This window comes from Oreochromis niloticus, linkage group LG3, assembly GCF_001858045.2.
Source record: "Oreochromis niloticus isolate F11D_XX linkage group LG3, O_niloticus_UMD_NMBU, whole genome shotgun sequence".
In the NCBI taxonomy this organism is placed as follows: domain Eukaryota; kingdom Metazoa; phylum Chordata; class Actinopteri; order Cichliformes; family Cichlidae; genus Oreochromis; species Oreochromis niloticus.
In genome coordinates this window covers 32,685,127-32,710,489 of record NC_031967.2, presented here as the reverse complement: position 1 = coordinate 32,710,489, position 25,363 = coordinate 32,685,127, and the positions used below count along the sequence as shown (strand labels likewise).

The 25,363-nt window shown below is 39.4% G+C and overlaps 1 protein-coding gene across 1 annotated transcript; it reads left to right on the top strand.

Moving 5' to 3' along the window:
• Nucleotides 1-1,006: 1,006 nt before the first annotated feature.
• Nucleotides 1,007-14,338, top strand: rasl11a (RAS-like, family 11, member A). The gene is made up of 8 exons (XM_005462592.4): nucleotides 1,007-1,692; nucleotides 4,776-4,832; nucleotides 4,950-5,032; nucleotides 8,081-8,121; nucleotides 8,205-8,334; nucleotides 8,554-8,629; nucleotides 12,163-12,239; nucleotides 13,593-14,338. The coding sequence occupies exons 1-8, from the start codon at nucleotides 1,536-1,538 to the stop codon at nucleotides 13,737-13,739; spliced, it is 768 nt and encodes a 255-aa protein (XP_005462649.1). The 5' UTR covers nucleotides 1,007-1,535; the 3' UTR covers nucleotides 13,740-14,338.
• Nucleotides 14,339-25,363: the final 11,025 nt, after the last annotated feature.

Here is a 25,363-nt window from a genome sequence, read left to right as displayed (position 1 = left end):
TTCAACCCTGTTACCCTACATATAAAACTAACATTACAAATATGTGTTTAAAAAATATAAAATATTATTAAAAACATTTCTGTGGTTCTGAGTAGTTATTTGTTACAGTTATGTCTTAATCTATAAATAAAAGTATTATATCTATTTTAAACAGACAATCGTAAAAGCTTTTTTCTTAGCTATTGAATTTTTAATAACTTAAATTATAATTTGAATTGTATATTTACGCAAAGATTTAAAAAGAAATATCGAAATTACAAACAAAATAAACATGTGTAACCATTGTAAAGTTGGGTAAATTTTTAAAAAGCTTCTGAAAGTCTTGTGTGAAACTGAATGAGTGTTCAGTGTGATGGCGACTATCTTTAACAATCAAAAATGTATTAAACTGTATTTTTTTTTAAAACTACGACAGGGGTGTGAACCGAAATTACAATAACTTTAAGATAAACTCTTGACTTTTTGCTGTATTTACATAAGTTTTACACCTGATAAAGTGTCTTTAACTAAACTTTTACATTTTTAATTTTTGTTTGGGTTCTTAGGTTTTCACTCAGTTATATGTTTATTAGTAAGACCTTGATGGCTAGTGGGTTCTGATTTTGGACTCAACTATGAAGATAAAATATATGTCAAACAATGGCAAAAATAAAGTCTCTGGCAAGATGGAAGAACAAACAGGTGAACAGTAGGGGGCTTAAAAATTCTCATGAATAAATGAATATATAACATATTTAAAAGGGAGCAAATGCCGATTAAAACTTTGTACTACAACTAAATCTATCTTTGCAAATCAAAAATGTTAAAAAAAGAAATAAAATCTCCTTGGAAAGGTCACGAGTTTAATACAGAAATGGTCTTCCAACACAATGAAAGCACAAAAGTAGAACGTGTGAATAAGCTAAGCAGACATTTTTATTATTAATATTAGTATTTGGCTCACAGGGCCTCGTCTTGCGCTGCATGCTTGTTTTGCAGCTTCGTTACTTACTAATCACGGGTTTTATCAGCTCCCAGAAGTTTCAGGATGTCTGATTCCAGGCCGGGAAGTGGAGCTCGATTTAGACCGGTCTCACGGGAATATTATAGGGGACGGTTCAAAGTCTACATCCCTCCCTCTCTGCCTCTTTCTGCTCTCAGTCAGAGGCATCTGGAATCGCTGCGGATCGGAATCCTTTTCTCTTTTTTATTTGTTTCAGGCGTCAAAAGAGGGCAGGGATGCCTGTTTGTGAAGTGAGTGAAAAGGATCCACGAAGCTTTTTACTCAGTGGAGGAAAACTTTGAACTGGAACTGGGATACTTGGAAGATAATTTGGATTTTTTTCGGATAAAATAGTTTTTCTATGGTAATTTCACAACACGTTTAAAGCTGCTAGAAGCGTGAATAATCCACAGGCTACCTCAGGAGGTCCGGTGTCCTCTCTACAGAGATATTATGTGCGCACTGGAGTGATTTTTCCCCTCTCTGGATCCAGGGATTTGTTTTTTATTTTTCTAGTGAGAGCAGAGCTGAGCTGAGGGCAGAGGGGAGCTAAATGCGGCTGACTGGCGACCCTGCACCGGGAACCATGAACAGCAGCGGGTCTGGCAACTTTCTGCTGGTCCCCATACCGGAGTACCCCCTGCTGGACTGCGTGCCCAACAAGACGGTGAAGATTGTGGTGCTGGGAGCGAGCAACGTCGGAAAAACCGGTACGGGGAGGAATGGAGGGGGGATTATACAGGTTGAATTGTGAAATTAGGATTCAAATGAATGCGGGAAGTTTTGCACGGGAACTAAAGCTGATTTGACGCATTGTGTGGAATTAATCTTGGAAAACTGTGGCTGGGATTTCTTGGATTTTAACATGATGACTATGACCAACCCTGCATGGTCCGTTCTAATTAAAATATCCTGATTAATTAAGGTAGAAATATTTGCAAATGCCTACTGAAAATGCATACCGGTAATGATCGCCAGGGGGCGACAAATCCCACTGTTTACATGATCAATTTCACTAATTTCCGGCCACTTTAACGGCTCTTAATGAGTACATCAAGTTGTAGTTGAAGTATATAAATAATTTCACAGAAACTCTACGAATCAAAGGTATTTATTGACAGTTAAAAGCCATGCACTGATAACTTTACTCAAGTATTTTGGCCAAAAACAACTGATGAGCAGCAAACATTTTAGTGCATCTTAGGCAAATGTATTTTTATGTTTCTGTTAAAAGTGCAGGAGATACTAATTAACATAAGGATCCACTATATAGCGAAATCTGCGTGTGCCAGATTTAGGCACACACTCTAATATTCGTTTGCATTGCCTGGCATGTTGATGGCATTAACAGGTGGCAAAATCAAAATAAACATAGAAAATATGTATACCACTGTCCATGTATTTATTCATTTGCATCAGTTAATGAAGCTATGATTATCTATTTATAGTAAGATTAGTTTTAAAAAAAAATTTAAAATATATTTTAGGAAGTAGTGCTTGGTTGTGAGTTCAAACTCTTATTTTGAAAAGTCAAAAATGGGGAGTAATCCCCTCAAAGTAACCTATCAAAACAGCTTAATATTGGCACTGAGTATAGTCTTCAAAGTAAATGTATCTATTTATTGCTATAATGTAACCATCTGAGTGAGACCCTTCAGAATAAAAGTATCCAACATGAGGAAAGGAAAGACTATAAATGGCAGCTTCTGTTCGATTGTTTTATTTTAGATTTCAGGAATCGTTAAGCACACGGCAGCTTCTCAGAATACGTTCGATGTCCTGCCGTCAGAAAGAGTAGCACTGGCTCTCAGTAACAGACTAAACAGATCAGCCAGGGGAGCAGCAGAGAGTAAGCCTCAGGACAAGAGGCTCATTTATCTCACTGGAGGTAAGAGACTGAGCTACAGTTATAATAAAGCTCAGATTGGAACATGAGAGCGAGAAGGCTGCAGAAAGCGAAGGAAGAGCTAAAAGATTCCCACAGAAATCATCAGTTCATCAGTTAGTAGTAAACATTCAAAGTAGCTGTGGCCCACATGATGCACCCTAATGATGCTGCTGTGATATCACCAAGAGAGCCTTAACTTGAGTTTATAACTTGCACTTTTATGATGCATCGGTGTCATGAACCACAGTTGTGGTGTTAAAAGACAAAAACATTTTACCTGACACAAAAGGCGTAATGTAAGACGCAACCTGGTTGCATTATGGGAAATGTAGGAACCAGGATTTGTGCAGCCTGTTCATTTCACCTTTTATCAGACAACGCATGGATGCTGTAGAAATCGAAGAAGTCTTTACATGGTTAGGGCAGCACTGGGTGTTGAAGAAAACTCACACATATGCATTAACACAAATGCAGTCGTGTGAAAAACGACTTTCATAGGAGTTTATGCATGCCTGTGGAAAAACAAAGTAGACTGCATGATTTAATAGCTTGTGGCATTTAGCAGCAATAACACAAAGTTATTGTTTGTTGACTCTATCTCTCCAACTGGAAGAATTGTGACTGACTCTTCTCTGCAAGGATTCGTTCATGCACAGCTCTCTTAAGGTCTCATCACAGCATTTCTGCCAGGTTGAGGTCTGGACTTTGCTTTCTTTTCTTTTTCAGCCATTCTGTTGTAGATTTGCGGCTGTGTTTAGGTCCTGTTGCGTGACCTGATTTGGCCCAAGCTTTAGCTGTGGGCCAGATGGCCTCACATTCGACCCTTTGGTATACAGAGGAGTCATGATTGACTCAGTGATCCTGTGGCTGCAAAACAAGCGCAAATCATCGCGCTTGACAGCTGTTATGGGATGTTTGTGCTGATAGGCTGTGTTTGGCTTTCTCCAAACGTGGTTCTGTGCATTGCGGGCAAACACCTAAACTTTGATCTCGCCTGTCCAAAGGACTTTGTTTCAGAAGTCTTTTGTTTTTCAGAAGAAACTTTGCAAACCAAAGCTGTGCTGCCACATTCTTTTTAGAGAGAAGACACTTTCTCCTTTTAAACCTTTCAAACCGTCTGTACTCATTCAGTCTTTTTCTAATTGTACTGTCTATACTTTACATGCCTCGGTTAGCATAAATGTTGGACTCTGAGATGGACCTCTGTGCTTTTTTTTTTTCCAGTTTCTCTGAGCAAAGAATCAATGCACACACCAACTAATAAAGCTTTCTTTCAGTTTTAACCTTTTGATTAGTATTGGTCCTTTAATTTCATGCCTTTCTCTGAAATAAGAACAACAGTTATTATTATGCTACAAGTTATTTCTTGAGGCGTGTGGACCATTATTATGTTGCTTATATCTCTTGTGAGTCCTTTATTGTTTTAAATCCAGGCACTGAATCACTCCAGTGACCTTTTTATATGTATTATTCATGGTGTCATCTATTGGTAGCCTACAGAAAGATAAACCTTTCCTTTGATGGAGTGAATGGGGTGGTATCCAAATAGATATACCAAACTCCCACTCCCAAAAGACAGTGAAAGTTAGAAAAACAGTGTTCAGAATCCAAACACCCAGAGGTGGATGAGGCAATCATTTACCAATAGAAGATGATTCAAATTCTGAGTATTGGTGAATCATTTCTCCCTTCAGACTTTAATATCTAAACAAAACAGTCCCAAAGTCTTGAAAATCAAACTTATGCACTCGGGGAAAGTGTTAAATAGATCAGTAGGTTACTGCAGGGCATTTGGGTTTTCTGTAATAGAGGTTTTGATTCTGCCCTACAAACTCTGTGCTCATTCTTCTTGTTACTTTTTATTCTTCTTTTGCATCCCTAATTTTTCTTTTTGTTTCTTTTTAGCTTTGATTGTTAGGTTTCTGACCAAGAGGTTCATTGGTGATTATGAAGCAAACACAGGTGAGTTTCTGCACATCTGACTGTACTCATTGACTGAGTTGCCTCTGTAAAAGTCCACTGTTATAGAAAAAAAAAGTTGATCCGTTCATCAGTCTGCCTCAATCTCTCTGTCTGCAGGGGCACTCTACTCCCGAAAGGTCACGCTGGAGGGTGAGGAAGTGTCGCTTCAGATCCAGGATACACCCTGTGTCGCTCTGCAGGTAAACGGGGGACCGTAGCCATGTCGTCATCCTGGAGATTAGCTTGCATTATGAATTGGAAACTGTAAGCCACCATCAGGAAATGAAGGCAGTGGCTTTAACTGAGACCTGTTATTGATTAGGTTGTAATTATTGTCACTTATTATGATTATGAGGTGTGCAGGCTGTTGTGGATGTGTATCGTTCTTCCACGTGCTACCGAGGCCACTGTTTGGCTATCTCAGGTACAGAAGCCCCGCCTACCTTCTCTTCAAATGTTTTATTTACAAAGGGGAACAAATCAGAAAAAAGCTGATGATGATGATGATGCACATATAATTATATCCTAAAAGTGTGTTGTTTTATTTCTAAGCTTTTGTACCGTTATGATTAGAATTACCCGCCTCTGTGCACATAGTTATAGATTAATTTGCCAATAACATGACTGACATTTGTTCTTTTCCTTTGTTTTTTTAAAATATCCTGTAGATATAACAATAATATGCCGTTGTGAACTTCCTTGACCGCGATAATTTGGAAGTGAAAATCTGATACTGTGCTAGCTTTAATTTGTGGGGTTAAAAAGTTCCAAAGGGATATCTCTTTCTTGCATCATTGCCTAATTTAGTAAAATTCTTACTCCCCAAAGTCCCCAAATATTCCCATTTAAAAAAAAAAGAAAAAGAAGTTATCTCAAAGCCATTTTAGGAAAGTATTGAAGTATGAGGAAGTACTTCAAATACAATCTCCTCACACATGATGAGTTTAATGAGTGCAACGTGCCACACAGCTTATCCTGCTCTACAGTCAGCCTGTTTACAAAACCAAGCTTCAGAGCTGCTCATTTCCTACACGGGGGGAGATAACAGAGGGCAAGGAGGTCTCTCCTGGCAGGCTGGACCACCTCTTAGAGATTAGACAGAAATAACTGACGTGTGAGAGAAGCATGAGGGTTCAATGTGTGTGTCGAGGTCAAGCATTTAAGGGGTTTATCGTAACCTTTAATTGGGTGTTTTCTAAAATTTGGTGTTTAAAAAGCAAATAAAGGAAACACACTTTGCTTGGTAAATTTGTAGGTAGAGTTCAGATAAGAAAATAAATTGGGTGGCCTGATGGATTGAGTTCAAAGTCAGAAACAGCTGGCACGTGTCCATAAGGAGGCATTAGTCATGGCAATGAACCTTTCCAGTACAATTACTATGTGCTTGGCCACTTTGTTCCACTCTGAACAGGAAAATCACTGTGGATGGGTTTTAAACAATCATATCATCACAGGTGTGAAATAGTTATATTTGTTTGTGTTGGGCATGATTTTTTTGTTTTTGGTCTGACGTGTTGCATGCAATTCTGCAGCACGTACAGTTGTGTTCAGAAATCCACTCATCATGAGCATATGCAAGAATGTCACTATAACTTTGGTCTTTTAATGAACTTTGAACTGTACTTTTTCCAGGCTGCAATGATTGTACCACATATTTAATGACTTTTAACAACAAGAACTGGTGTACAAATCTGAATTTATTGTAGACTTTCTCTGAACCACACATTCTCAAATATATACAAACATTCACGTGACCAACTTGACAAGACAACGGCCTTTTGACTTGTTGTTAGTGATGATTGACTACAACTAGTTCTTTCCCTTTGTCAGCATAAAAAGGATTTGTTTGACAGCACTCATTGGACTGAGCAACAGTCAGAACAATGGGAGAGTTCAAGGAAGATCTAAGAAGAAGATTTATAAATTTGCACAGGTTGGGAAGGTCTCTTGGAGCCATTTCTAAACAACTGTAGATTCCAGGATCATCAATTCAAACAACTGTACAAGTTATTTGGATGTGTCAACACTTTGCCAGGGTCTAGAAAAAGATCCAAGCAATCATCCTCAAATGACAGGAAACTAGTTCAGATGTTCAGAAAAAATCGAGAGACCATGGAGGCTGCCATGAACTGGAACTGCTAGAACACAAACATCACTGTCCATGGTCAAGTCAGTTTTACATCGCCATGGACAATTTTGCAGCTGCCCAAATATCAAATACCTTCTGGAGAAAAGTTTTATCATCAGATGATATAGAAATTGACGAGACAAAAATTGAGCTGTTTGGACACAATGACATAAGGAATGTACGAAAGAGTAAAGGTGAGGCTTTTAAACCTAAGGACACTGTGGTAACTGCCAAACATGGTGGTGGTAGCATCATGGTCTGGGGCTGTTTTGCTGCCAGCGGTACTGAGACATTGTACAAAAATAAATTAAATAACAACAGAGGAGTACTACCGCCAAGTTCTTCAACTCCATAACAAATGAACAACTAGATATTTGAAACTTGGACATTCATGCTCTGAGCAGAACAATGATTCCAAACACACATCAAAATTTGTTTTCATGGATAAAGCAGGCTAACATTAAACTTCTGGAATAGCCTTGCAGCAGCCCGACCTAAACCAAGTTTGTGGATTATGCTTAAAAGCCGCGTCTGTGCCATCAAACCAACCAATTTAACTGAACTCTACGAAATCTGCCAAGAAGATTGGTCAAAAATCCAGAAAGAGTTATGCCACAAATTTGTTGACAAAGTGTCTGGTTGACATACAATTTGCTAGAGACACCTTTAACCAAGTATTAATGGGGGTGAGTGCATATTTTTGAGGCTGTATCCATATAGAAGCGAAAAAACGAGAAAAGATAGATAACACAAACAGACAAAACTTAGGCCATGCAAACAAACTGAAAAAAGGGGCTTGAAGGAGCAGTCTATGATTGGAAATCTGGATCTATTGCAGCAAAACTAAATGCACAGTAGGGGAGACTGAAAGACGAAGCCACTGCCTCCCATTCTACTTATAGAAACTCTAGCAATGAGAAGTAAGCCTGCAGTCTGAGAGTGCGAAGTTCTCTATTACTCTAAGATTGCATGGTACTGCAAGTTCTTCAAGATACGATGGTTCCTGATTATTCAGAACTTTGTGTGAAGGAGAATTTCAAATTCAGTTCTAGATTTGAATATGATCCCCCTTTCTAGTACCTGTTAGCAGAACTACAGAATGTTACTGTGTGTTTTGCAGGATGATGCCGAGGGTCTGTACTGTCAGGAGCAGATCAACAGGTAAGACTGGAAATGCACGAATATGAATTTGAATTAAATGTAGTGCATTATGCTAACCTCCACTATGATAACTGGACCTGCAGGTCAATCTACTGGGCGGATGGATATGTGCTGGTTTTCTCCATCACAGACCACAACAGCTACAGAACCATCCAGCCACTGTACCAGCATGTCAGACGTATACACCCCTCTGGAAACATACCGGTTATATTGGTTAGTTACACGATCATTAGAAACACCCTGAGAAGAAAAAAAAAAAGTGTGCGCATAAATTTATGCAACAACCTAGTGATTTTCTTTCAGTTATTTTATTTTAAATGTCTCTGTTTCTGTTCATTCGATCTTTAGTCCAAGACAGACCAGACAATACCAGACACGTACTAACCCCAATCCTATAATCTAATCTGTTGTGTCATCTGTAATCTGCTACAGGTTGGCAACAAAAGTGACCTGCTCCGAGCCCGACAAGTGCCTGCAGATGAAGGCGAGACGTTAGCAGCTTCATTAGGTGGGAGTTTCTTCTACTTCTGTACCACCAAACCTTTGCCCACTAATCAAAAGAGATATTTCTTCAAAAAGGAAGCCTGACTACTTCAGTTTGTGGGCATTAATGTGTTAAAAATGTCCTCTACTAGCAATAAAATATATCACAAGGCTAAATGTTTAACACATAATATGTCCTAGTACTAAATGGTAAATGGACTGGTTCCTTTTACTCTACCAGAACACTTTATACAACATGTCTTATTCACTCATTCATACAAGCGCTTTTTCTATGCGCAAGTGCATCAGAGAGCAGCCTGGGGTTAGTATCTTGCCCAAGGATATTTTGGCATGCAGACTGGAGCAGCCCGGAATCAAACCACCAACCTTCTGAATAGTAAATGTCCTGCTCTACCTCTGGAGCTACAGCCACCATCGCATTCCACAATCCAGATCAACTCCACGATCGGGTGTATACGAAGTGTGACACACTGTGCTGCTTTAGGTTGTAATTCTGCTTAACATTAAACAAAGGAAGTTGTATGTTTGTGGTGATAAGAAGAGGCGAAAGTACTGAGGCAATCTCTGTTGACCAAGATGATTTCCAAATGACCTGCGGCTGTGTCCTCGGCACTGAAGGATCTGATGCATTCAAATTTTTTTTACCCTGGAAGTAGTTTAAACACCTTCAGAAAGAGAAAGTTATTTTAAAAAGCATGATAGATGGGAAGTATTAGATGTTCTCCTGTATGATCACCCAGGAACTTCACTACAGTTCAGTCAGACCAGCAGATTCTAAGTGTTCACGATGATGATAATCATGGACTGTGTATGTGAACAATAAAATGACTTGCATTTAGGGATGGGTATCGTTTAGGGATGGGTATCATGTGTTCTTAAAGAATGAAGAACACATGTTTAGCTGTTTTTTTGTAAAAAGATAACAATGTTAGCCTTTTCTGCAGCTATAGGGCATATATGGTATCACTCTTGGCTGCAAGCAGTGCTTAATCAATGGGGGAAAAAAAACACAAACTTTGTCCAAAAACCTCTCATGTTTAGCTGTTTCCCACTTTTTCTTTGGTCATTTTAGCCTTTTTGGCCAGGGTGAAGGGAGTATCTGCCATCAAACAAGAAGACAGCCGCATGTAACTACGACGGTGTTTGCTAGTTCACCTTACATGCATTAATGTAATAACGTGGTTAGCCTACTCAACGTTAATTACACACGAACAACATGAAGCTACTCACGCAGAGAAGAACGGCTGCTGCTGCCATCATCATCCTCATCATTTCTGCTACACTGACAGGGCTAGGGGCCAGGACTCTCCTCTTCGGGTTTTTGGGGGATGTTGCTAACTCCGGGTCCGATAACAGGCACCACACCCGCAGTAGGTACGGTGCATTTCTTGGCTTTTAAAAACAAAAACGCTATGCGTCGCCAGGTGTTTCATCAGATTTGAGGTGTTACCTCCTATGACAGTATCACAGTATCACCTTAAAGCACTTGTTGCAGGCTGCTGAGTTTGCATCTTTTGCTGTGAAGTACAGCCAGACTTTTGACCGCTTCGCCTTGGGCGTTTTTAATCTGTAACTCTGCTCTAAAAGAACGTACGTACATGGGCCTGCCTACTATCCTCGGAAAGGTAAAATGATTGGCTAGAATCCAAAGTGTATGACATCTCAGTAAAAAAAAAAGCACCGAAATAAAGCACCGAAATGTGCGCTGCTTTTCAGTCTGGTTACTACCGTTTATGTCAGAACCGGTGCCATTATCGGTACCCATCCCTACTTGCATTAACAAAAAAATGTGAGACTATAGGATGCTAATCTGTAAAATTGTCAGTGGAAAATAACAGATTTATTTTTTAAACAACTAATACTAACAGCTGGAAATCAGAGCTCCGATTTGCAGTGTTCCAAACACTCTTCCTCTTGGTTAGCATAGTGGAGCAGTTACCACTAGGAACGAGTTGAGAACTGGTTCCCAGTACAGTTCCTTGGAATTGTTAGTCTGTCTGCCTATTGATCACGTCTATCGGTTCTGCTTGCATTTGTGCTACAATCAGCTGATTTTCAGTTTGGTCTGGAGGAAAATAGTGGTGCAGTCTATCATCTACAGCATCGATATGGACATTACTTTTTTTTTTTTTATTGCACAAAAGGAGAAAAGTGTAATAGTAAAGTACAAACTACATCCAGGACAAAAATGGCTGCATTATGTTCCTAACACAACTTTGGCTCTTTGCAAGCATTTGCACAGACAGCATGCTAATGCTAAGCTAACCAAAAACCCAGAGTTATTTTAAAGCTGAATGAATGCCAACCACAGCCCAGCAGTATCGATAATGGAGTCAGAATCACTAAATTCTTATCAATTCTCAACCCCAGCTGCCACACAGGAGTAACATCACCATCTGTCCTCTAAAAATCTTCATGTAGTTTCAAATTAAAAAAAAATTAATAGGATATGTTTATCTCTCTGTGGAGTCTAGAAAGTGCAACTAAGACCATTAAAAAACATAATTTCATATCACTACTGCGACTGAATTGTGAAGTAGACAACGGTAGCATAAATAAAAAAATTTTTTTTTAACTAACTCATGTAATTTAGCAAGTGGATAAACAAAATACAATCCATTTATTAAGGCTGATAAGACTTCAAAATGCAAAGAAGTGCACCCCAGGTTCATACAGAAACTGAGAGAGCAGAGATGATAAAAATACAAAAACTGAGGGGAAGGAGTGGACTATTTATACACATGAGGATATCAAGGAAGCAGAAGGAGACTAATGAGTAAAATTATTTTTTCATATAAATGTCATGTAATGTGGCATAAAAGTCCTAAATGGAAATAAAGGCACACTAAGGCTGCAAAGAAACGCACAGCGAGGGTAAACGGACACTAAGTCAGAAACTAAGGGGAAGGACTGTACTGTTTATACACATGAGGAAATCAGACAAGTGGAAGGAACTGGTGGAACAAAACACAGGTGAAGACAATCGATGACAATGAGACAGGAGAGTAGGGTGCTGTTAGTCAAGCACAAGACACAGGAGACAAATAACTAACAAAGCAGAACAGGATGTGAATAACTATCGTGAAACAAGGGAGCACAGAAACAAGAATGAACAGGATGAGGCAAAAAAAAGTGGACTAATTAAACTCTATAAAAACAAGCAGCAGCTACAGCTGAAATATAACAACTAATGGCTCAAAATGCTGTTGAATAAATGTAAATAAAAGCTAACAAACTAAGAAACAAACAGCGATATCTGTCTGTGTTTAAGTTCAGAGTTTTTTTTATAGTTATTTCTTTTTAGCCAACCTCTTCTTTACCTTAAGTACAGGTTTTGTTTTATGTAAATAATTTCATGACCATGAATAAAAATCTTGACCCCTTTATTGATTTAACTTCTCAGACCTGTGAGTGTTGCCCAACCTTTATATACAGTATGTGATGTATCTTAACTATATACTGCATGATATCTAATGAATTACATTTCTGTGCTATAGATACGAGTCGCCCTAATCTGAATGTTACTTCTGCTCACAGGAGGAGTTTACTTTGAGGTCTCAGCCAGAGAAAACCACGAAGGAGTCCATGCTGCCTTCCTACATCTCTGTCAGGAGGTGGGACTTTTGTTTTTGCTGATGTTTGTTAGTCCAAAATGCTAGAATTTGACTTAGCTATCAGTGTATTCTGAGTCCAACCAACTATGTGGGACTTTCTGCTTTCTGTGAAAATGGATTTCATTTCCCCTCGATGTCCATAAATACAGAAAACACAGAAAAACCCTGTGTGTCTTTTTGGCCCAGAAAGGATCACTAAAAAGCCCATAATAGACTGGTTTGTATATTTGTTTTTTCTAGTGGAGTAATTTTTACCCAAGTAGTTTGTTTCATTTTGGGTATGTTTAGACTTTCTGCTTCCTTTTGTGGCGCTGCAGAGAGCAGATTCCCAAACGCTGGCTTGTTAAATCATTGTGTAAATCTGCAGTTCTCTGTAGCTTTTTGAGTCTTTCAGGTCATTGTTTTGGTTTTTAATTCCAGCTTTTATTAAATTTAAAGTTTGGTTTTACTGGTGTATTTTTTGGATAAGGTTTTTTTTCCCCTAATATAGACAACTCTTGTGAGATTTTACATGACAAGGCAGGAAGTGGTAGTGGTGATAAAAGTCACTCACTTAATTCCGATGCAGTCTGGGAGAGTGGTTGTCAGAGTGCAGGATATGAGATCTGTATGGGTGCTGCCAATTGTCACATAAGGAATGCATGAAAGTATTTCAGTGTTTTGAGCAGTAATAGCCCTTTGAAGGGAGTGAAAATAAGCAGAAAACACAATACTAACATTGTATCAAGCTTATATGGTGAACGGGCTGTTCCTCTACACTTACTGTGGAGGAACATTGTTATTCAGCCAGGTAACGTCAGGCTTACCCCACTTTTTGCTGGAATATATCGTCGTGGTAACTGCAAATATAACCTTCAAACCAATCAGTTCTCCACAAAAGTGTCACTTTTCGTGAAAGCCCTCTGTGTGCTGACAGTAGAGTCTAAACCTTTTCTGTAGCGCCTAATATCTTTGTGTTTCCCTGATAAACATTAGTAATAAATAAAGACTTTTAGACTTTATTCCTTTTTTTGTTTCGTTTTAACTGCAAACATATTTACAACAATTTTATTGTCATAAGCCCTTAAATGTCATCTTAAAACAGGACACCTGTTTGAACTTCTGACATTTTTTAACATAATCTAAGCCTTTGTTTGAATCCTCTCAGTGTAGAATATCATATATGGACTACATCTGAGCATTACTTCAGTGGAATATAAACCAGATTTGATTTCAGACATTCATTCAAACTTAATTTTCTTCCAGTACTGACTTGAATTAGTTTAGCAGGCATCAGTTTTAAATTGCAGCAAAGCTGACTTGTTCTCATATGTGATTACATTTTGGCAAGTCTGTCTGTCTTCTGTCCCGCAGGTGATCCGGGCACTGGGAGGAGGGAATGGGGAGAAGAGAAGAGGAGGACTCCACCTGGCCAGACCCAAATCTCCCAACATGCAGGAGCTGAAGAGGAGGTTCAGGCAGGTCCTCTCCTCCAAAGTCAAATCAGCCACAACCATCTGAGTGCAGGACGGGCTGAAAAATGACAACCTGCAGCCGGGCACGTGGCGGAAATAAAAGCTAAAACGCCAAAGAAAAAAAATATCACAAGAAGAGTTTTATGTTTGGAGATCTGGAGCCATTACTGGCATGAAAAGACATGGTGTGTGTGGTGATCAAAGCTTCTCGAAGAGCACAAGGAGTCCTGATCAGATGTATGAAACGTAAGCCTTTCTGGCAGACGAGCTCTTCTGGAAGAGCTCTGCGGTCAACACGACCTCTTTCCAGACTCGAGTACAGCAAAGACGCTGCCCAAAGCTGAAATGACAGATACAGCCAAACAAACAGCTTGTGTTGTATCAGAAACTTTGCATGTTTGTCATGAAAGGCAGCAGAACTTTCTGACACATTTATGTCTTATTTCTTTCCGGTTAAAAGCCACAAAGTGAATTAAACATACCAAAAAGGAGCGAAGACGCATCAGCTTTATGCAGTTTGTTTTACATGACTCAACATCTCTTATTTCATCTCTCAACTGTGTTACATTTTCATTGTTTTGTTTTGGGTTTTTCCTTTTGGTTTTTTTTTTACTTACTGGGGAATAAAATGTTACTCAAAACACATCGTTTTGTTTATTTTTCCCATCCTGGGGTCAATCCAGTTGAGAATGACGACATAGTTCAGTGTTTCCTGAAAGCAAATATATGAAATATGAGTCTCCTTTCTCTCTGAGACATGGTGTTCTGAACTAAAACAGGAAATGACCCGACAAGGCAGGCGTTCAAGGCTATACGCTGAGACAAATGCTGGCATTTGACGGCAGGAAGGAAGTCCTTTTATAACAAAATAAACTCCTGATATTTATGGAAGATCAGTGCTGTCAATAATAAAACACACACACAAGCATGTTTTGTATTCAAGCAATATCTGTTGTTTCGTTCATTTACTTGAACTTTGAACAGTAACTGTCCTTTTAAATTTAAAATATACAAGAAATCAGAGTATTTTCCATTTTATTAACTTTAAAAAATGGCGTAAATTAATTCATTTTCATTTTAGAATTAACTGAAAATGATCTTAAAACATGATAGTTCAGAAAAAATACACCTATTTCATAAGACAGGTGCACAGCAGAGGTTGTCTGTCATCTGTAAATAAAAATTTAAAAATCTCTTTTCCACGAGGGGGTAAATTTATAATGGGCCCAACAATACATACGGACACAAAAATAAAACCTGAGAGACTAAAGAATTCTGCATCATATGTAAGTTTATGTACTTTTGAAAAGTATGAATTTGAACGTCGGGTCCAGAGTTTGAACAACACAAAAAAATGGAATTAGAGTTGGGTTCCTTATGAATTGCCAGTTCAGATTTGTCTTAAAATCACATTTATTAAACTTATTACTTTTTAATATCTGCAGCTGTAAACTTCCCTAGAGTTCAGCTTTTTCAAAAATTAAGGCATTGCTTATCAGCACCACCATCACTCCCAACACTGTCATCACGGTCGTCTTATTATCATCTATATGGATATTTAATATAAATATGTGGAGCCATAAATATTATATGACTTATATCCACATAAAATACAAGAAATATGACTCAGTCTACCTCATTGACTCTGTACTTTGCCTGTGATTTTGACAGAGTGAATTTTTCCACTATAGCTCAGTCCACACAATCCAAACTCTAGGTGCGACTTCATGCTTAAGTGGCTCTAAGTGTGGAGAGTTTTTCATCTCTGCTGCTTTTAAACAACAAGGTTAAGGTGTTGTTTGAGTTTTATGTTGCTCCAGAGGATTTTTCCTTCCCACCAAGAAGGAATTTCTGGGCAAGTCCCAGCTATATGGTAACAAGAGACACTGTGAGAGCCGAACAGTCAGCAGGAAACACAAGTCCTGATCTTATTATCCTGTTTGTGGTTAAAAACCCAACAGTGTTAATGAACTGATGGATTTAAAGTGTCTGTGCTTTCAGGGATTGGTCCAAAAGGAAGTGGGGATGCTGTTTGTGGTGTGTGTTTGAGTGTGTGTGTGTGCTTTCTGCTGTTCTCATGACCTCTCCTCGCTGAAACACACCATATTCCCAGTAAAGATAAATTCCTCAGCATCTGGAATTTCTTTGTTGGTCACTGAACCACCACCCCAGCCCTTCGGCATTACACACACACACATGCATGCACTTAAAAATTGTCTGTTGACCCCAACTTGTGACTTTTTGCCCTTTGACCTTTTTAAAAGTAGTGGAATCAATCAGAGTTGCTCAAGGATTATGAAAGCTACAGAGAAGCCATGAGTAAGAATGGGACAAAAAATGTGTGTGTGTGTGTGTGTGTGTGTGTGTGTGTGTGCATCTGTGTGTTTGTATCCCTTATGCTGTGGGGACTCATGTTTACATAGTAACACTGCAAGGGCCAATGTCCTTTATGAGGTCAAAACGGAATTCCCATAACATACATCAGTGAACCTTAGTTTGAAGACTTTAAGGTTTAAGGTTTGGGATGATCCAGGAAATTAACATCCTCTGAAGTGACGGGAACATTTGCAAAACAAAGGGACTTTCTCATATTTCATTTATTAAGTTTAATTTCCTCGTGTTTTTATTTGAATTGTCAGCTTTCATACCTCTCTCTCTCTCTCTCTCTCTCTCGCTCTCTCTCACACACACACACACACACACACACACATTCTGTTTTTATGAGGACACCCATGGACTCCTTATCCCTTTATTATGATAAGTAACCACCTAAACCTGGCTCTACTCTATCTTGGACCCTAAAACCACCTAAAAACCAGGTCTGTTCTCACTTTCTAGGCCCTCGCAGAGACAGATGTGCACGCACCTTGTCTGTCTTAAAGACGCTGGATGGACTATTCCTATGTTTTCCTCCCTTTTTCCTCTCAAAGCCAGTATTCTGCTCTAACATGGCCTTTAACTGTAAGTTTATTTGATCGATGGAGAGTTAATGTGACATTTACGAGGCTAGATTTAGAAAACAGAACCTACACTAACCGTTTCCTTTTAGGGTAAGGACGCAGAGAGAGATTAAGTAGACTTTTGAAAAAGCCTTAATAACATCCACACAGTTACTAAATGTCGAGTTCTGGAGATTAATCTATATTAACAGGATGCCATGCAGGTCAATCCACACTGATAAAAAAAAAAAATAGGTAAAGTGAATCGTGAAGGGTGGGAAATGTAGTTTACAACCAGCCATACAGGATGATGCCAAAGACATAACAGGATTAACCTCCTGAGGAGTCCCCCGGGACAAAAATGTGCTTTTTAGCCTCTGTTGACCCCCATTGTAACCTCCAAGATAGTTTCATTATTACACCAAACAACACTGAAATGACCAAGCTGCTCTCCTTTCTTTTATAAAAAAAAAAGATTCATATTGATGTATGACAGAGATCTAAAAAGTAAAAGTCATATTTTCTAGTCTAAACTGCATACTACTTTAAGGCGGCTGATTTCGTGCTACATCAGTAAAACTGAATTGCGCAATTGAATTGAACTTTAGAATCCAAAAAAAACCACTGGTGCACTTTTATTTCTGACCTAAAACTTTAAAACACTGGGAAAAAAAATGGAAAAGAATAATGTCCAAACATAATAGATCCTCCTATTTTAATAATAATTTATCCAGCTGCTTCTGAATTCTTCATTTTGAAGCCTTGACATACTCACAACATACCTTCTGATAATTGTGTTAAGTACTGGAAGAATGAAATATGGGAATTTCACTCACCAAACCTGAAGCAGTGACTCTGAATAGCTTAGGTCAGGCCTGATAACTCTATTTAAAAAACAAAAAACAAAAAACAAGATAAAGATTTCTTTGTTATGTAAGGTTTTATGTTTTATAAGGAGTGAGCCTGAAGTGGCCGCTAAAAAAGCATTTTTGTTTAAGTTTGTTCAAGGTTGCTGTTTCAGGGAGGCAGACAACCATTTACGTTATGGACTATTTACAATCACTAAGTACCCAGATGTGTTTGTGGAAAACCTGGAACAAAATGGAAACGTGAGAACCATGTAAACTAAAACCACAAAGGTTTTGAGTTCTTCTATAACACTATAAGACTTCTTAAAATTTACTGCTAATGTTATATGATCCTGGAGTTTTGTGCACTTTAATTTCTGATAGATTTGAGTTTTGGTTTCCTTTGTTTTGGCACTCCAACTATGACCTTTGACCTCAAGCTCACCTTTTATTTGTCCTGGGTCTGCATTTAGGTCATTTGACCTCATAATTCGTAATAGTTAGTCAAGTTTAAAAGAAAGAAATTAATTTAAGTGTACCTAGTTTTGTACCTGAGTGTTTTATCTATCATCTCATGCTACCAGTGGGGACACTGACCCTAACCAAATGCAAAAGTGGAAGTGTTGTTAATTTCATTAACACCAAAGCAGCTGAAAATGATTAACAACCCCCTCTGTTACTTAACTGACCAGAAGTTTCTTACTCAGATTTTGTTGAGCGGTGTATAAACACATATAAACCACTGACTGGTTTCATTGCAGCAAGAAAACATGCGGAAAGAAACATTCAGACAAATTAACCAACAAGAAAATGCCTAAACATGTTCATCACAGCAGTTATTTAGGTTTTCCTTGGGATGAAGGAAAAAAAACAAACTATCCATCAGCAACCATAACTGCGCAATTTCCAGGGTTTGACCACAAGTGTGTGGATGTGCAGTCTTGCTCAGCATTAGTTAGAGTTGGCAGACTGAGCCGCTGGTAAAGAAACATGAGACAAAAGCCCAGAAGAGAAATTTAGGGCAAAGTTACAAATATTTCTTATTTGCTGGAGTCCATAGAAAGCAAAGAGTCAGTGAAGCAGTAGCATATGGAACTCATCCATCTTTCCAAGTGAGATAGAGCACACTGGAACCTCCTACAGTTCCCATGTGTTTGTGCAAAAAAGGAGCAGCACATATGGGTTTTTTTGCCCCCCCCTCCAATATGTACCCATTGCTTTTACCCCTTCTGTTTCCCACGTTGCTCTTTCAAAGGCCCTTCACTTTGCTGTCAGCTGCTGGCACATGAAGACGTTGTAGAATCAGTCTGGGCATGTGCTGAAAAATGAGAACCAAAACTAATCTGTTACTGTATGTGCAGTATCCTCCTCGAGCCTGTTCAGCATAAGCCTTCACGTCCTAAATAGGAAAATGTCCTGAAGAACACAAACAGGCAAGATTTGTTCAAAATGTCCCGTCAACCTCTCTGTTTAGTCTGGTGACTCAGGACATGACAAACTTGACAGATTCTTCTGTATTTGACCTCAATGGCAAACCAAACACTCTGGTTGGAACCAAGTGAAAGCTGCTTGGAGCTTAAATTCCATATTTACTTTTCTGATAAAATATATAATTTCCTTTTCATATTTGCATATTTTGGAAGTAGCTGAGTCCTAAAGTGCATAAAGGGGCAATATGATACACATGTCACTACTCTGCATGAGCTATCATATGGCACTCCATAGCCTCTGGAGCTGGTAAAATAAAGCCACCACAAAGAACTGCAGTTCCTCTTCTGCCCACTAGAGGCTGACTCAGAAAGTGAGTCAACATCAACAGTCTTCCAATAGCCACAAAGCTAAACTGAAGACTACATAATGGCCAATAGCGTTTGACTTCTGAGCTTACAAACAGAAGTCCGGTTGTGTGGAAGTCCATAGAAAAATGGCCCATCTGTGGAAGCTTGTTTCTCAAAGCATTTCCTGATTGGCCAGAGCCAAGTCAAAATTTTAGATTATCCAAAACTTTAGACTTAATAACTTGAAAATGTAAGTTAGTTCCTTAATTTTAAGTTACTTTCTCAGAAGTTCAAGTTAGCAAATCGAAATTTTAAGATAATAACCCAAATTTTTGACTAATGGATCACAAAATGTTTTTGTTTGTTTGTTTCTGGCACAAGTTTTTGAACGCTTGGCTCCTTTGATCTGTGACCTCAGTAAACACTTTCGTGGTAACTCTCTGTGAGTTCAGCCGCAAATGTCAGTTCTTATTAAATACATTATAAAGTCCATTTTTCACCTCATGGTCCCATTTAGAGACAAGAAAAGAGGCTGAAAGAGAGAATGTTGTCATTGGCTCATAATGTCTGTTTTCAAAAAGTAAGATTGCAGGAGTAAAAGCAATCAGCTTGAGTCTTTCATCCACAAACCAATGAGTGATGTCAACAGCCACTGGCTATGTGCATACTTTAAATGCAGTCTATGGGAGAGCACTGCTTTATGTCAGGTTCTACATTTCAGTTTGGCAAAGGTGAATCATCACAGCCACGCTCATCACTGCAGTCAATGAACACAGTCTTATCTTGTGTGGATTCTGCTGTCAGTGTATATGATAGTCCTCCCACTTATCCACACGTACAAGGAAAAAACTGTTTCTTGCATTTGTCAGTTTCAACTAATAGTTACACATCAGCTCAAAAGTTTAACTTTAAAAGTTTCCATCCATACGTTATCTCCCAGTAATCTGAAGTCAGGTCGTGGTGAAAGCAGGCTGAGCAGGGGATTCCAGATATCCTTTTCCACAAGCAAGTTTCCACTTCCTCTTGAGAGGATCAAATGGCTATGGAAGCTTGTTTCTGCCACTGAAAACAAAACATTTTCTGCTACTGAGATGTCTGAATTTGGGGTTAATATCTGAAATTTCTGACAAAATTACCTAAAATTTTGAGTTATTAGACTCAAATTCTGAGCTAACTCAAAACTGCCCAGCTTCCATAGAGTTGTGAAAGACCAACCACACATGTATTTGCCTACATCACATTAAAATATATCCCCCTCCCCTTAATCATTCAGTATAAGATGATCAAAAACAATAATGGATCCAGACTAATTGCACAAACGTGACTGTTCCCCAAATATGTAGAGACCAACCAGACCACGATAAAAAGTCTCAGCTTATCAACATCTAGCTCGCCCACCCGACAGAACCAAACGTATGTGGGGGTTCTTGTTCTGCTGACCACTGTGGGAAAGCACTCCATCAGCCACAAGAGCCACAAGAAGACAACCAGCTGTCCGTGCATTAATCTGTGTGTGTGTATGTTGCATCCTTCTGTTAACTTTAGGAGGCGGCAGGAGGTTGAGGTCATGTCTGGGATAAAGTCAAGATCCTGAAACCAGAAAGAAAATGTAGACAATTTATAAAGAGAGTAGCAGCGTGTAGAGTTTAGTAAAACTAAACACGAGCAATACAATAAAAATGAGCACTAGAGAAGAGAGAAAAAAATATCAGCGATGGCTGACAGGAAAACAGGGAGGAACACGTCAGCTGTTGAAAGAAGACAAAGTCCAAGAGATAAAAGAAGAGACGAGAGCACAAAAATCAGCTTGTTTGTCCAGACATGAAATAAATCAGCTTTTATCACAAGACAAGATAGGAAACATTCAGCACAGCAACATCATAGTAAGGAACGAGTGACCTTAGAGGTCATGCAGCTGTAAAAGGTTACACTGCTTTTAGAGGATAAATAAGGATAAAAATCCTTCATAAAAATGTTTATTGATTTATTGCATATGGTCAATTGTATCAGTGAATAGTATTCAGGAGGCAAACTCTATGCCTTCAGTCTACCATGAAGGTGATGATGAGGCCCTCTATATGCTTTTATGAGTGTTTTGTACTCAGACAGGCTCAGAGGGTTCTGTCAGAGTCATCGCATAGCCTCCATCCAAGTCCTAAAATGCAGACTAAATTGTTATAACATTAGTTTGTCAGTGAATCTTTTAAACAACAGTTTTTAAAGTTATCTGTGCATTTTTTTCAGTTTTTTTAAATATATTATTGATTTTTTAAAATATATTATTGAATGTAGTGTAAAGCACTTTGGGGTCCTTAGGGACTAAGTAAAGCGCAATACAAATACAGGCCATTCTTTGTGAAAGCAGCTTATATGGCAGGACTTGATTCCATGATATTGTATCATAGTTGCGTCCTCTCCTGCCTCTCCCTATTAGGCCAAAATGAACGTGGGAGAAAACCAAATAAAATCAGCTAAATGTAATCCGATTTTCTAAAACTGTGATATGTGGATCAGTCATAGACAGGAGATAGGAGAATAGTTTGCTTAATCTTTTCAGTCCAATGTTACGAAGTGCTTTTAAACTATAATACTCTGAAACCTGAGAACGATGATCCTTTTTCTGATGAAGTCAGCATCCTTGATAACCACCTGTTCAACTAGGCTGCAGGAAAACCCACTTTAACATCATAGAAACATAAAAACAGTTTAATCCTGCAACTACTGGATTCTGCAACACTAAAATGTGAACACTCATATACAAACAGGTGCCTCTTGTTGTGTTACACACCAGCCTTTATGTTTTGGCGTCGTCCCTCCTTCTCTGGCTAAAGGAAAATAAAGAGAAATAATGCACGAACAGCATCTGAGCTCTGTTCTCTATTTTTAGCCAGAGCTCCCAGTGGGTGACCCATTTAGCCTCCCATTTCCCTTCTTCCAGCCTGCCACTTTTCTCACTCGTGTCCCCCCTTCCTGCAGCATTTCTGGAGACTGAGCAGAACATTTAAAGGCCAACAGCAGCAACAGGGGCTAGTAAACAGAGGAACGCTGCTTGTTAAGGATATACACATCTTTCTTTTTAACTTTTTAAAAGGATTCCAGCTGTGACACGGTGTTTTTATCAGTAGTTTGTTTTCCAAAGCTCTCTCCTTCATATTTTTCAAGATAAGCTAAGAGGGCTAATTTATCAGAAAAAATCTGTGTGTACACTGGATCGCTCTCAAGAGCGTAGGTTGGAAGCTGGCTAATTAAATCACATAAAATAGACGTTGGTAACTATGTATCTTAATGGGGAAATTAGGGTACCTTGACAGTATTATTATATCTGTATCCGTATAATCTTCAGATTTTTAGTTTTTTTTTAGTTTTTCTAATGCTCAGGTCTGAAAATGATGAGTTAAGCTTTAGAATCAATGCAAAAACTGCCATGTGCTCAGTAGGTGGGCTCTGAAAGATGTATTTCCAGACTCACATTTTAGCATGAGACCAGGCTCGTTGGTAGGGAGATTTTCTTATGTCTGTTTCCCCGTTTCCTTCTAGAGGATCCAAACACTGCACACACTGAGGCAAAGTGCAATCTAAAACCTAGAATTTAATCCAGATAGAGATCATACACAAGGCAATAAGTGCAGACAAGGAGCAGAGAGATGGTCCATACATGGAAAAATAACTGCAAACAGGAAGAAATACACTGGTTTAAAAAAATTCAAGGAACACTTTGAAAACACGTCAGATCTTAACAGTGAAAAACATCATGCTATATTGATATGGAGTGTTAGGCATGAACAGATGCCACATCATATGATGGATGTGAAAATGATAAGACTACAGAGAGCTGCATTCAAAGACACCCTGAAAATCATAGTGAAAAAAATGATGTGGCAGGCTGGTCCATTTTGCAGAAATTTCACTGCAGCAACTCAGAATGACATTCAGTGGTTAGCTGCATGTGTTTGTATGCATGCTTGGCAACGTCAGGGCAGGCTCCCAATGAAATGTTGGATGGTCCTGGGGAATGATCACCTAGATCTGGACCAGGGCATTACTGAGGTTTAACCTGGTCCAGATCTAGGTGATCATCCCCCAGGACCATCCAGAGGTGTTCTGTTGAATTCAGGTTAGGCGAGCGTGCAGGCAAGACCAGAAATGGTATAAATTCCTTTATCCTGCATACTCTCACCTCATGCATTGTCGTGCACCATGAGGAACCCAGGATCCACTGCAGCAGTGTAGGGTCCTGACAATGGGTCCAAGGATTTCATCTTGATATCTAATAGCAGTCAGGGTGCTGTTGCTGAGCCTGTAGAGGTCTGTGTGTCCCTCTGTGGATACGCCTCCCAAATCACCACTGACCCAAAGCCAAACCAGTCATGTTGAATGATGTTACAGACCGCATAATGTTCTCCAGTCTCTCCAGAACCTTTCAAATCTGTCACATGTGCTCAAGGTGAACCTGCTCTCATCTGTGAAAAGCATAAGGCATCAGTGGTGGACCTGCCAATTCTGGTGTTACGTGGCAAATACCAATCAGCCTTCACAGTACCAGGCATTGAGCACAGGGCCCACTAGAGGCCCTAAGGTCACCCTCATGAAGTCTGTTTCTGATTATTCTGTTCAGAGACATTCACACCAGTGGCCTGCTCGACGTTATTTTCTTGTTCGTCCTTGCACAAAGAATCAGATACCAGTCCTGCTGATTGGTTAAAGACCTCCTACGGCCTGTCCAGCTCTGCTAGAGCATCTGCCTGTCTTCCGGAGTCTTCTCAATGCTCCTGAGACCGTGCTGAAAGATACAGAAACCCTTGTGGTAATTGCACTTATTGATTTGAAAGATCTTTTGTAAGGTCCAGGTATCGCCTGCCTCTTGCTAGCAGTAGAGACACTGACATTAGCCGAATGCAAAACTAGATAAAAAAAAAAAAAGAGGAGAGAGAAGAGAGAAATATTTCAGTGGCCTCCACCTGTAAAACCACCAAAGCAGCTGAAACCAATTAACAACCCCCTCTGCTACTTAACTGACCAGATCAATATCCCAGAACTTTAACTGACTAACTGGCTATATTTGTCATATGCTGTGGGAGTGTCTGGTCGGGTGTGATCCAGGTTCCTGTTGTCCATCCCCTGGGATGGAGTTGGCCAGCTCATCACCTGCTTCCAATTTCCAGGCCTCCTTCTGGAGGGTTTTTAAGCCAGCGTTGCCTGCCAATCCTCGCCAGTTTTCTCTCTCTCCAGTGTTCTCCAGATACATCACCCGTCGTGCTCATCAGCAGCGCTGGTTCTGTTTTCACTCCGTTCTCCAGTCTACCTGGAACCCTAGGACTACATACTCACGATCTCCTCGGCCTGCCCTCCTGCCCGTGCTTCCAAGGTGGATCTCTCTCCCCTGGACACACTGGAACCTGGACCAGCTTCCCCGCATCCTCAGCCATCCCTGGGACACTCCCACGGCAACCCCTCCTCTGCCTAATAGCCGGTGTTTCCAAGTAAGCATAAGACCCTCCAGTAGTACCACTCACCTCAGCCCTTTAACTGTTTCCCAGATGGTTCCCGCCCGTGTTCTCCTTGTGTTCCACGTCCATTTTCTCCATCCTCTGGTCTCCCTGAGTTCCTGTGTATAGTTTCTGTTAGACCCACCCTTGTTTAAGTACTTTCTCCCTTCAATAAAATTGTACATAGTTTGAGCAATTGAGTCTGCTCTTGAGTCCACAGCATTCTTGTTTGTGACAATACTCTGATGAAAAGGGTTCTAGTCCGTTTTTCTAGTCTGCATGCAGAAACTGAGATTTCAAAATCTTCACCCCTCAGTGGTCCATAACACCAATTACATGGATGATGGGCTAGATATACAAAAAAAGCGGCGTTGGTACACTTGGTGATGGCTACCAAATATCAACTGGTTGAGGAGCAACTTGCTACAGGACATTTAAACAAATATTAGTGGGGATGAGTGAATGCAAATTTCTGACAACAACTGTACATATATTTGATAAAAATGGGTATAACCCCCCCCCCCAAAAAAAACCAAAACAAAACTATAGAGTCTAGTTAAATTGGTATTAACCGTTTTTCTGCATGATAGAAATAGTGAAAGCACTTCTGGAACTCCAG